The sequence below is a fragment of the Plectropomus leopardus genome, chromosome 6 (genome assembly GCF_026936395.1).
Source record: "Plectropomus leopardus strain MGB_pleo_1.0 chromosome 6, ASM2693639v1, whole genome shotgun sequence".
In the NCBI taxonomy this organism is placed as follows: Eukaryota; Metazoa; Chordata; class Actinopteri; order Perciformes; family Serranidae; genus Plectropomus; species Plectropomus leopardus.
In genome coordinates this window covers 19069316-19082623 of record NC_142181.1, presented here as the reverse complement: position 1 = coordinate 19082623, position 13308 = coordinate 19069316, and the positions used below count along the sequence as shown (strand labels likewise).

At 40.8% G+C, this 13308-nt stretch overlaps 1 protein-coding gene across 1 annotated transcript in view; it reads right to left on the bottom strand.

The window, feature by feature from the left end:
• LOC121943427 (uncharacterized) overlaps positions 1-13308 on the bottom strand; it is a 33837-nt gene that overhangs the window by 8837 nt on the left and 11692 nt on the right. Inside the window, exons 17-37 of the mRNA XM_042486950.2 lie at positions 12259-12461; positions 10122-10342; positions 9837-9983; positions 9198-9362; positions 8501-8652; positions 8148-8316; positions 7855-7963; positions 7333-7469; positions 6824-6949; positions 6241-6420; positions 5426-5650; positions 5164-5290; positions 4795-4994; positions 4472-4684; positions 2812-2957; positions 2280-2407; positions 1939-2083; positions 879-1011; positions 604-756; positions 350-476; positions 36-247 (exon numbers count right to left, since the gene is read on the bottom strand). Of these exons, the coding sequence (XP_042342884.2) occupies positions 36-247; positions 350-476; positions 604-756; positions 879-1011; positions 1939-2083; positions 2280-2407; positions 2812-2957; positions 4472-4684; positions 4795-4994; positions 5164-5290; positions 5426-5650; positions 6241-6420; positions 6824-6949; positions 7333-7469; positions 7855-7963; positions 8148-8316; positions 8501-8652; positions 9198-9362; positions 9837-9983; positions 10122-10342; positions 12259-12461 (3418 nt within the window). The remainder of the gene's footprint in view (positions 1-35; positions 248-349; positions 477-603; positions 757-878; positions 1012-1938; positions 2084-2279; positions 2408-2811; positions 2958-4471; positions 4685-4794; positions 4995-5163; positions 5291-5425; positions 5651-6240; positions 6421-6823; positions 6950-7332; positions 7470-7854; positions 7964-8147; positions 8317-8500; positions 8653-9197; positions 9363-9836; positions 9984-10121; positions 10343-12258; positions 12462-13308) is intronic.

Below are 13308 nucleotides of genomic sequence, written 5' to 3'. Positions count from 1 at the left end.
ATTGTTGAGATTATGTGAACAGTAAGGATACCCACATGCAATTACTCCCCAGTCAGGTAGAAGGTTGAGCCTGTGCTGCTTTACAATCCCATACTTGACCAGTTGTGTCGTAGTCATGGGCTGGAAGACAGATGCCCGAGGGTCACACTCTGTCCCCTCCTCACTGACGACCACCACCATACTCCACTCTGGGACGGCACTGTCAACAAACACGTACTTCCCTGTTTCTGAAAACACATGGGCAAACCTGAGAGAAAGAGAGGAACAGAGAGAAGTTTGTGGTATAGAGGGAAAGTGGTCACAAAATTGGTTGCAAAACTTAAAGCTCCACCTGCAGATTCAACACTACCTTGTAGAGTTGAAGTTTGTCTGCTTCATAAGTATCTGCAGACGTCTGAAGGCACCAAAGTCCCAGCTGGGGTTACTGTTAAACAGGTGGTCTTTCTGGTACACTGGGAAGTGGCTGAGATGGCGGTCTTTGGAGTATAAAGAAAGTCAGAGGGAGATTTTTGTGTCTAAAACAAAAATCACACTGTCATGATCAAAAAAAAAACATCATGAAATCAAAAAAATAAAAGACAAAAAACAAACAAACAGTAGTACCAGTGTGGTTGATGTTGAGATGGAAAATGAGCATGTCACCAGAGGAGAGACAGGCGATGGGGTTGGGGATACGAGGAAGGACAGCCAAGTCGACATCTTCATCTCCTGTGTCTCTCTTCTTTCTGGGTCTCGTGTATAGGAGGTCTATTGGTTCTGATTAGAGGTAAATCTGCGCTCAGGGTTTAGACAGCCAAGTAAAATGTTCAACAATTTACTTTTATATGATACTAAATACAGAAGTTAAATGGGCTAATTAAAAACATAAAACTTGGCACCTGACAGAAAGTGACTGATGAGCTCTCTCTGGGTTGGAATCCAACCAAACACCCCGTCAGGTTCGAACTGGACCAAATGGGTTTTCCCAATACTCTTTGCATGGATATCTGGTCCTAAAACATTCATCACAGTCTCGAAGTAGACAGAAACAAACTCAATAAGAATTGCTACTGCAGCTCTACACAACGGCATACTTCATAAATTAAAGAAATAAGATGACAAGATATCAATAAGTAATTCTGAGACGTGTTCGCTCACATTAAACTGACAAGGCATCCATTTGCATTTCATTGGAAAACCAATAACATAAATTCATGGCATATTGCTTTTCTACATGTAGTATATACTATTTATACGTAATCTATTTTTTCTGATTACAGTCTGTATACAAAGTGGAGTAAGAGGTTGTCATACAATATGTACAGTACAGTTTGTTTTAAATAATTGTAAAAATGTAGATTATTGTAAAAAAAAATATACTTAAATTTAACACCTATTAGTTGTTTAAAGTGCAGATAAATGTCCTGTGCTGGAGATAAAGACTGCTGTGATAAAATCATATTGCGCAGACAAGAAGTTGTCCAGAAAACGTTAGTTCTGGAAAATATTTCTAAACGGGACTAAATCCAGTGCACAAAAAACACGTACAATCATAGGTGATGAAACTAGCCTAAAATTTGAGACGAAGTAGGCATTTTGTTGATCTGTTAAATACATTTTCCACTTTTTCTGTAATGCAATGGTATCACCAAATGTGCAGCTGCAACATGTTTCCAGGTAGCCCGCTGAGACTATAATAAATGACCGTAATAAATGCTACGCCAACTAACCCATCGAGCTAGACCCAACAGTCTGAAAAAGTCTTTCTGCTGTATCAGTATTAATATTGAACTTGTGTTTATTCTTATCTGGTGGTAGCAGCTTCCCAAAATCCTTCCTTTCATTTATACACACATTTAGTGTAATTCCTAAGTAAGTAAAAAGTAAATAAGAAATCCATTTTCTTGAAAGGTGAAGCCAATCATCAGTTTAGTAATGGCGCTGTCAGCGCTCCCTTACTCTGGCCCAGACCATTTTGTCTCTTTCTTTGAGGCTGAGCAGTAGGTGTCCGTCTGCTGAGAGCTGTGCAGAGAGCTGAGGTAGTCTGGAAAGGCAGGAAGTGTTGCAAAGCTCTTCAGCAGACACATATCGCTCACACTGGCAACTAGGACAGAATAAGAAAATAAGACGAGACAAAAAGACAGACAGCATGTCAGGCTATTAACCAAGCAGAGATGAATATTCATTTCTTCATTACACCTAGCGTTAGCAGTTTTTTAGGGTTGTTTTTCAAAAACTTATTGACTTTGGAAGGTATTTTGGAGGACCAAATGAAATTGAAAAGTATAAGTGAGATTCACATCCCCATCTCCACATCCAGAGTCCCTCCATGTTGTCCACAGGTGATATTACAGGAGTGGAGGGATGGCGACACACACTCTCTGGATGATGCCAGGCGTACCTGTCCTGTCGCACACCGCCTGTTTGCCTGTAACACACACACACACACATGCACACATTTTTTTTTGTGTGTGTGTATATTTATATATATTATTTATTTATGGTGGTCAACATTGAGGGGTATAAAAGTTGTTGATGTGCTTCTGGGAAACTTTAACACAGGACACTCGAGGGTGGGCTGCAAAACTAATCTTGAACACAATTCGACTTTGAAGAAGAGAGAGTCAGTACAGCTGCACAAGAACACATCTGTCTGGCAAACTTTCAGTCAGTCCACACTATCAATTGTATTTCCATGAGAAATTTTTCAAGAAAGAAAGTACAAATTCAAACACAGAACAAAATGGACATTGGATGGAAGTGAATATATTAACTGTCCAAAGATGGGAAACACTGTGTGAATTTGACACAGTAATTGATTGTGCTGCTGACCTCGGGCTGACAGTCCAATTCACTGTCAGATGTAGAGCTTTTGAAATCCAGGTTATTATAGAAGATGAATCCAGTTCTGCACAAACACGAACCATCTGAGTGCTGGAATGCACGATTCTTACCAAAACAGGTACAAGAGGAAGAACCTGAGGACACAGGTTTGACACACATGGCACATCATTATGATCACAGGCATATTTTCCTGTGCAGGTGAACAATGCATTTGAAATTGTGAATTAACTGAATAGGTATCTTCAGTATTTTTCAACCTGGGCCATTTTTCTAATGATTTCACACCTAAGTGACCAATGGAGACAGTGATTGTAATTGGTTCGGAGAGTGACAGTGACAGTGACAAAAAAAAGCTGTAATGTAAGCACTCAGGCATTTGTGTACCATTGATTTTGCTTGGTTTTTGCCTCTGACAGGGTCATATTAATATGGAAAGGATCCTGACAGAAACAGACCTTTTTGTTTGACCAGAAACAGCCCCTAAATCACTATAAGCTATCATATCCATACAGTAATTTTAGCATGGATAGAGCCAGTACATTAGCATATCTGACTGCGAGAATTAAAGGTTGATTTCAACCAAACCAGAGTTGGTGTTTTTTTGAAACAGTGGAAAGAGTTTTTGAGTTTATTCTGTTTAGCCCTCTGTTTACTAAAAATAAAGTGTGTTTTACAATGATAAAATAACAATTTATTAAAATAAAGTCTGATGGGTTTGGGGGTTGTTAAACAAAAGGATCTCACTCTTTACCAAAAGGTTATATTACTGTATGGATCCTTTTTCCATAATGTTGTCAGACACTTATAATGTCACAGTCAGTGTCCTGATGACTTTTTAGAAAGTGTTAGTTTAAAAGACTCAGGGTTAGTTTAAAAGACTCATTTAAGTTGCTTGTATTAGTTTGTCTTTGCTTTCACGTGGTTGGTTTATTACTGTTTTGGTGTTTCTGATTTCTGTGGTCTGCCCCTCCTGTTTTCCTGTGCTGCCTTTCCCTCGTTTAACCCTCTGCACACCTGACCTGCATCAGCCTCGTCAGTCCTCCCTGCTCCTCAGTTTCAGCTCTCTGCCTGCTCTCCTGCCTCATCACCTTATTCCCCTCACCTGACCTTCTCCTTTTCTTCACCTGCACTTCATCCCCTCATCAGATGGCTTTGTATTTAAGTCCTGGTTTTCAGTTCAGTCTTTGTGAGACCCTTGATTTGGTTTTGTGGTCTTCTGTTTGCTGTTTCTTTGCTCTGACCAGGACTAAAGCTCTATTTGAGTTACAGTTGCCTGTAGTATCCTACATTTGGGTCCACCTGCTTCACACCATGTGACAAATCTGAGCAATGGCCAAAAAAAGCACTTTTAAAGGATGTAAATTGGCAGTGTACATCTGCCCATTAACTGCAGACTGTTTCACAGCTGCCAGCTGCAGTAGTCTTGCTCAATACTGGACCAATTTTGAAAACTGTTTTTCCCTTTAGTCACTGTGACACTAAAAACTAAAGAATAAATAAACCAAAAGAAAAAAGAAAATTAGGTCTAGTTTAAAAAATACCGAAGTTACCCTTTTAACTAAAATTTAAATGATAAAATAAACATTTGTCCAAATAAATCCATTTATTATGATTTAAATTATCCAGAAATATTTGGTAGGTGCTAAACCTGCTGGTGAGCTGGAGGAGCTGCCACAGGGGAAGCAGGCCTCCTGAGCAAGCAGATGGTTGAAGGTGCCAGCCGGACATGGGTGACAGTCACCCTTTGTCTCAGCATGAGTGAGGTTACCAAAGGACCCAGGGGGGCAGGGTATTGGTAGGGTGGATCCCATGGGACAAACATAGCCAAGAGGGCATGGGTTACTGTTGTGGCGGTCTGTACCTGTGGAATTAAAATAAACAAATAAACTTTTCTTGGAGTTATGTATAAACTAAAAAATACTGTGCATGTAAATTGATATCTGGGATGATTTTTGTTGGTGAGCTAAGTACCTGGGGGGCAAAAGTATCCTGGTGGACATGGAAGGCATTGTGGGTTAGGAGAATAGTAGGGACGATAGGTGCCCCCCTCACACACTCTACAGCAGCTGTCTTTGGATCCTCTTAGCCCGCTGGTGTTGACAGGCATTGAACCCCCTTCACAGGACTTCACGGCAGAGCTGTTGGCTGGGCAGTAGTAGGGAAATAGACAGCTGTGGGGTGTGGTCACAGGGTTATTTATAACGCTTTAACCCACACAGTGTAGAATCAGTCCAAATCCATTATGCTTTCATATGTGAACAGCTAAAGCCTCTCATTTCCATGTCACAACACAATGTTTAAATGGCAGGTTTCAGGATATTGGAACTTTCATGCACTCACAGTTGTTTGGGGGTGTGGTAGGATTGAGATCCCTCAGGACAAAAATACCCTTCAGGACAGACTTGAGGCTCAGCAGTTTGAGGTCCACAGTATGAGCCCGCTCTGCACAGCCTCTCGGAAACTGCACCTGGATTATGACCAAAAATGATTACTGCAGAACCTCATTACACTGCAGAGAAAGTTATTTATTAAGATAAATGACCTAAAGTTACTACACATGAAATCTGACACATAGCATTATAAACTGTGCTGATGAACCGACCGATGGGACATTGATAAGAGGCCCTGCAGGAGATCCCCTCCACATTGGGCTTCCCTGTAGTCTGGGGATCTGGGCAAAAGGTCCCCCCTTCACATGGTTCACACTGGCTGGGTGCAGCAGCTCCAGGAAGGGGCCTCTTGGTGCCTGCAGGGCAAAGAATGGGGGATCCAGACCCACTGCACCAGAAACCAGGTGGGCAGGGATTGTTGGAGTAGTCCGTAAGTCCTGGAAAACAACAGTTGTCTGAGAAACACTTTAAAAGCTATAACCAAAATAAAAACAAAGTTGCTGCATCATTGAGCAAAACCTTAAACGAAAAAAAGGACTAATAAGCTTCACAAAGTGACAAATGTAAGTCTTTATATCTGCATACAAAGAATCAGAGTGAGAAGAATGAGGGAGACCTCATGCTGGGAATCAATTAATACTGTAGATAACATAACTGTAGCTTCTGATTGCAATAAATTCAGCCTTTTTGAGGGAGATTTTGTAAATCCATCACTCAGTCATTACTATAGCCTCAGACATAAAAAGTTTTAATATGTTTTTTCACATTATACCTCTTTCATGCTCATCTCAGGCACAAGCACTTCTATAATAATGTCTGTGCAGACTGAAATTAATACAACCTTGAGAGGTAATTTTCTATGATCTGTCTTTACAAATGTAAATTTAAACCCGCCTGAGAGATGACTGTCAAGGTGTATTTTACACTAAATTATACAGCAGGCATAGAATGTAGTAGAATGAATTAGGGAAAAAAATAAAGATAAATAATGGATGTGGTTTGTTATGTGGGATTCAGCGTGTCAGACCTGTGCTGTTACAGTGTGAACCAGGAGGGCAGGGTATGCAGTCACCCTTGCTGCCTGCCCCGGGGGAAGCTCGATAGGTGAATAGCGGACATGGCCGGGGTCCTGTCCCTCCGTTAAAGTCACTGCCAGGCAGACCGTCACAGTAATGAGCAGCAGGACACAGATGAAGGACTGGGTCTCCTGTAAACACATGCTAACATTTTAGAAGAGAATAAAAAAATTTTAAAAAAAGGTCATACCGAATTTGTTACACTCTGTTTTCAGTTGAGGAATCTATTTCAATACATTATTGATCACTTCTAAGGCTACTCAAAAACTTGCCCCTGGCTACATTTTCAACCTGTTCAACCCTTCATGAATCAAGTCTCAATTATAATTCTAAAGGCCTGGTTGGTAATTCAAAAATTACCAGTGTTTTTCTGCCAGAGCTTCAAAACTATCTCAAACGGTCTCTCAAAACCAATTTGTCAAACAAGCCTCTTAATTAAATCTCTATTCTGCATTTTTACCCTGAAAACCAGATTACAGTAGCTACAAAAACATTTCAAATTACTTGAGCATAAAGAGCATAATCAGCTCATACCAGGTTTACACCAGTAATGAGGCGGGCAGGGTGAGCAGTCCTGCAGGCTGGCACCTCCGGGGGAGCCTCTGATGGTGTTTGCAGGACACAACTCTGCCTCGTCTGTACCTTCAGGACAGAAGAAACCTGGAATAAAAAATACAGGCATCAAAAATGTATAATTTGTATTAATTTTTATTTCATCTCATTCTATTTGTGGTCTTATTGCTTCTATTGCTTTTGCTGTTTTTGGTCTGTTCGTTGGGATTATTTTATATTGACATTTTGCGTCCTGCATCTTGGATTATTTGTCCTCTAGTTTTGATTGATTTGATTTGAAATTTCCTCTGACATTTTCTAGTTGTTATTATTGTTGTTAATACTGAATGAATGAAATTATGAACTTTTTAAGTTGGAGAGAACTAACCTCAAACGTCAAGATTTAAGTGTGATGTCTTCATATTTCAAGTGGTTTGGAGCTGTTTTTTTTTTTGTTTTATTTTATTGTATTTTTTATGGATTTACTTTACCTGGTGGGCATGGTCCAGCACATTGCATGCCCCATTGGCACTGGGTTAGATTAAAAAATGGTCCCTGAGGAGTGAAATCTGCACTCCCAGAGACACAAAGATAGCCCGCAGCACACAGACCCTGGATCCTACCAGCCCTAAAGAAAATGTACACACAGTTAGTTAAGACCACACAGATCAACAGATACATACACAAGAATATTTAGAAGACACCATAATGTATGCTTCATTAGATAACTGGAATGGTAATTACATTGTTTCTGACATTTTCACCTGCCATATCTACATTCATTATATTCATGCACATTAAGGTGTTAATTTGGCTGTTCAGTGAACCGTGACTCCTAAACATGATACACTACTACATTCTGATAATTGTGAGTATAATCAGGGCAGAGATGAATGTTTGCCTTTGAGCATGTGCCTGGGTGTGTATGTACTAGATGTGCTTTTGTCTAATTGTGTGTCCGTCGGTGAGAGCTTGTACGTGCACACGCAGGGGCTGTGGTGCATCCAGTGTACCTGCAGAACTTCCCTGGAGGGCACGGTAAACACTCTCTCTCTTCCTGCAGCCCTCCCTGGTTTGAATGAGTGTATGTCCCATTAGGGCAGGGCTGAGGGACCATTGTGCCTGGAAAAAAAAACATGCAATAGAGCGGAGAATGGCAATGTGATTTATTACGTAGTTATTATCACAAAGACATAAAAAACAAGTCTGAGAGGCATCTTTTGTCTGTAGTGTCTTTTTATAAGGTTATACATAAATTAAATTAAAGTGGCCATCCCCTGTAGTCAAAATTGTCCTTTTAGAGTACCTGCAGGACAGAATGAGTGTGGTGGGCAGGGCCATGGCTCTCCCACAATGGCCTCCTCACAGTAGAACCCAGGTCGGCATGGGATGCAGCTATCTGAGCCCGGGTTCGGCTGGTACTCTCCCGTGGGACAAGACAGGGCTAGGGCCGAGCCTTCTGGACAGTAGTGGCCCTCATAGACAATGTCAATAACAATAAGAATGAGATTCAATGCAGCAAGACGTTAATAATAATCAACACAGCACAAGCTTCTCTAGGAGAGATACTATTTAGAAAACAATAATTTCAATAGAAAAGGGAAGGACAGAGAGGGGAATTCAGTGGAAGAGAGAGAAAGAGAATAATAAAAGCTATACCTTTGGACAAAGGAAGGCATATGGAGTGGTAGAAGAGAAGTCAAAAGGGCAGTAGAAACCAGCAGCACAGGGGCCACTGGGGCTGGCCAGACCCTCACTGGCGCAGTAGTGACCTGCAGGACAGGCTGAGCAGCTCTCCATGGACACCCCTCCTGTGACAACAGATAACAGTGAGTGTTTACAGCGATGCAGATCAGACAAGCAGATAACAAAGACCCCATTAGGACCTCTTTCAAATGCTAATGCGAGCTTCTAATTAAAAAGATAATATGGATATCAGATTATTCAATTCATCACACAATGGTGTGACTCTCACAGAAAACATTCAAATTTACAATAGCTGCAACCACAGACACACATACATTAATGTGTTGCCCCTTTTTGTCATATGGCACAGACAGTTCACCAGCTGTTCTTTGGCCCATGACCATTGGTTACACAAAATCTTGGGCAAGTCTGTGAATCCACTTGGAAGTTTTTCACCTTTTTGCAATAGGCCACTCCCCTTGCCATGTCCTTTTAGCCAAACAACACAAACACACACACACGCACACACACACTTGACCACCATGCTAAATTTCCGCCTCTTAGAGCAAAAACTGCGGATGCCAAAGGGCAGAGAAATTTCTTAGGACTGACTAAATGGCCTACTGAAGAGCTGCTGGAGGCAGCTAAACATGCTAAACAGTAGGTGTACCGATGGTGTTGCGTATACTGCCAAGAGGGCATGGAACGGGAGAGAGGCACCCTGCTGGACAATAGTGGCCCATGGGGCAAGGGCCATTCCTGGAGGAGTTGTTGAAGCTCTGTGGTGCTGGCTCCATAGCCCCACCTTGGCAGAAAAAACCCTGCAAACATGAACCTAGACAAAAAAACAAAGACACAATCAATCTGTATTGGTAAATGATTTAACTGCTATAACAGGATATATACACTTATACACACAGCCTTAAAGGTACAGTGTGTAGGATTTAGTGACATCAAGCAGCGAGGGTGCAGATCTGAAACTTCTCCCATGTGCCAAACATGTTGGAGAAATAAGGTAGCAAATGCAAAAATGCAAAAATGGGAATGACCCTGTCTAGAGCTAGTGTTTGATTTTTTTTAGTGTTTTTGGGCTACTGCAGAGCAACAGGTGGGACTCCATGGAAGAGGACCTGCTCCCTTAATATAAACAGGTCATTCTAAGATAAAAACAAACAAACAAGCACTCAAACTCTTGAAAACATAGTTCTGGATATACAATTTCTGTCAATAGATGCCCCTAAATCCTACACTCTGGACCTTTATACACACTAAATATACAGTGTCACCAAATATTTTTGTGTTTGCTAACCTTGGGGTGTTGAGGCTCCGTATGAGCTACAGTACATCCCAGACGGACAGGGCCTGCAGTCAGAGAGAGAAAAGGATCCTGTCTGGTTGCTGAAAGTCCCCAAAGGGCAGAGCTGAGACAGTGATGTCCCAGCAGGACAAAAATGACCTAGAAAGAGAGCACTTATCAAATATTGGTTCATCATTATTGCAGAATTTGACCACTGGGCAAAACTGCTGCTGAGTGCAAAAGGGTAAATGATCTGATTTTTGCTGTAGATTCAAAGTTTATTTGCACCATCCTCACCAGCTGGGCAGACAGAGGGCTCTTGAGTGGCTGAGGAGGAACACATTGTCCCTTTGGGGCAAATTATACAGAGGGCTGCTCCGGGGGCCGGACTGTAAGTGCCAGGCTCACAGGGCAGCTCGCTTGCTGAGCCAATAGGACAGCTATGGCCAGCGGGGCACATGTAGCCATGGGAACCATCAGATGGAGTGGGACTGGAGCTGCCACCCAAGCACACATACCTGTAGGCATTAACAGGGAAAACAAACTTCATGTCAAAAGTATGCCACAAGCTGTCCTTAGCAATGTTTAGCAGTCTGTCAGTGATGTGATATCATTTCCATGGTATTTCATATTTTGTGTTAGAGCAAAGTCTCACTATGTGCCCCAAAATTTATTTATTTCAATCTCAATGAGCAAGCCTCCAATCTACAATTACTGCGGCTCATTAGGACAACTTGAAATGGTAAACTGACAATGAAAGGAGAGTAACTTGATTAAAAAAAATGGTAATTGATTAGATTAAACTAAATAAAAGGCTAACCAATTAAACCTTGTGATCAGGCAGTAATAAACACTCCTAAGAATGCAAACACTGAAAATGTAAATGGTTTGAAATACACAATACACTATTAAATGCAAATGCAGTTACCATTACCATTATATATAACTATACTTAAGTAATTATTCAGAAATAAGCAGCATCAGCTGCTAAGTATTGTGTTTTGAAGAAAAACATTAAACATGCTTTAACAATTTTAATTTTTTAAATTTTAATTCTGATTCCCCTATGTCAAACTGTTCTCAGATTGACTTTTTAACACCGATAAATGGAGTAAAAATAGACAGCAGAAAAAACACTAATGGGCTACAGGTGCTTTAAAGTGGGTTTTTATCTCTGAGTATTTATTGCAGAGCACATTTGCAACCCAGTGCAACAGATAGCAAAGTGTTTCAAGTGTGGATCTCATCCTGCTGAAGACACCTGCTCCCTCTCCTACTGAGGCTCAACAAACTCTCATGTAAAAGCCATCTGCTGTCCTCAATTATCCGTCTGATTTTGTAGTCAGTGTGCGTATACTGGCTCGCGATTGATTTTTGAACACCGGATATCTTGCTGGCATATTGGGCTGGTCCCTTTAATCCTGGTATAAATCCTACGCATAAATCCAAAACCACTCTCAAGGAACGGGGTGAGCCTACTTTGCTAAAGACATTAGGGAGAGACTGAAAAGGGGAGAGAAGACTGGGAAAGATAGATTTCATTTTAATATTTTAACTTGACAGCACAGAAGATCTGTAAAATCAGCAGTTTCGAGGTGGACACCAAAGATTAGTGTTACCAATTCAGTATCTGACCAAATGTGTCCCCCTCTGTTCCTGTGTTATGATGCTGAATAATGGCCAGAAAACTGCTTCTGCAGAACAATTTGCTTTCATAGTGCAGTTAATCTTTGACTTTTTGGATATAAAATGTCATCACCTAATGATTTTTTTCTATGAGACAATTGTGTGAAATTTTGTCAGTTTATAAATTATTGCGTTATGGCCAAAAAAGTGTTTTGTGAGGTCACAATGGCCTTGCCCTTTGACCACCAAAAATAAATCAGGTCATCCTTTGTGCCAAATCTGACATTTGCTTAAGGTCTACTCGACATATCATGTTCATGAGAATAAGAACCATGCAAAGTCACGGTGACATTAAACTTTGTCCACCAAATTCAAATCAGATAATCATTTGAGTCCAAGTGGAGTTTTGTGCAAAATGTAAGAAATTCTCTAAAGGTGTTCTTTCACAAGAATAAAAAGGATAAGGTCACAGTGACCTTGAAATTTTACCTTCAACCACCAAGATAAAATAAGTCCATTCTTGAGTCCAAGTGAATGTGTGAGCGAAATTTGAAGAAATTTCCCAGTGCGTTCTTAAGAAATCACATTCATGAGAATAGGACAGCGGACAGCCCCAAAACAGTTTTTCTGCCTCTGCGTCAGCATCAGCCATCGGCCCAAGGCACAAATAGAAGAGAAACAGTATCAAAGTGCAACAGTTTTCTTGACCACTTCCTCTTCAGGTCAGATGAAAACAGCCAAGTGATCAATATGTTTAATACTCAATATGGACCAAAACACAAACAAAACATAGAGCAGAAATGTTTACCCAGAATGACATGGAAGAACATCTGAGATCTCTGCTATTGCCGGCCTGTCACAAAACAGTCCAGGGGGGCAGGGGGGGCATTCGTCCGCTCCCTTCAGTCCTCTGGAGATGGACAGAGAGCCGGTGGGGCAGGGGAGTGGATAGCCAGTGCCAGACGGACAGTAGTGGCCTGAAGGGCAAATGTGACTTCTGGAAGAATTCCCCTGAGAATGAAAAGAAAGAAAAATCAAAACATTATAACACTGATAACATTTGTACTATTGATGGCATGATTTCTCAAGAACACATATGACTGTAAAGTATGCATTGCCTGCATGCATCTAAAAGTCTACTATTGCCCACACTGATGTTCTCGCTAGAGTCACATAACACAACACAAACACAAAAGAGCTTAAATGAACACAAACACAATCATCACAGAGCCCTCGGTGGAGTGGGACTAAAACTGTGAAGTGAGAGGGTCATGTGATTTTTACATCAAAACAATTAATCCCATAGAATTATAAATGTGCTTAGCAATATGGCAATATTTGATCGTGCAATATGTTGTGTGTGCCATTTTTGCCCTTGGGGAAATATTCAGAATTGGGGACCAAAATAGAGCAGAAATGTGTTCAGTAAAATTTCTGGTAAGCTCACATTGAGATTTGAATATATTTTGTATGCCAGTGGAAATTTAGGCGTGATGTTAGTGCTCGAAGAAAAGCAATTCACCATTAAGGCACCATCAATAACCAAAGCTAATTAAATGCAAATGGGGCCATTTTTTACATCTTTTAAATCTGTGCTCCATCAAAATACTGATCAGAACTGAGTAGTAGTAGTTCAATGTATTTCTTACAGCAAATATGGAAATTTTGCTGCCATTAGATGAAAGGTGATGAGGACACCAGAATCATTGTTAATCATTTTGGGGAACACGGATCTACTGAGGTAACGCCTACACACTTACTCCATGCCACACAGGTTTATTAAAGACAACGTTTCAATTCTGCCTGAAACTTCATCAGGTCAAAAGAGATCCTCAGCGTTGTCTTCAACATTGTCTTT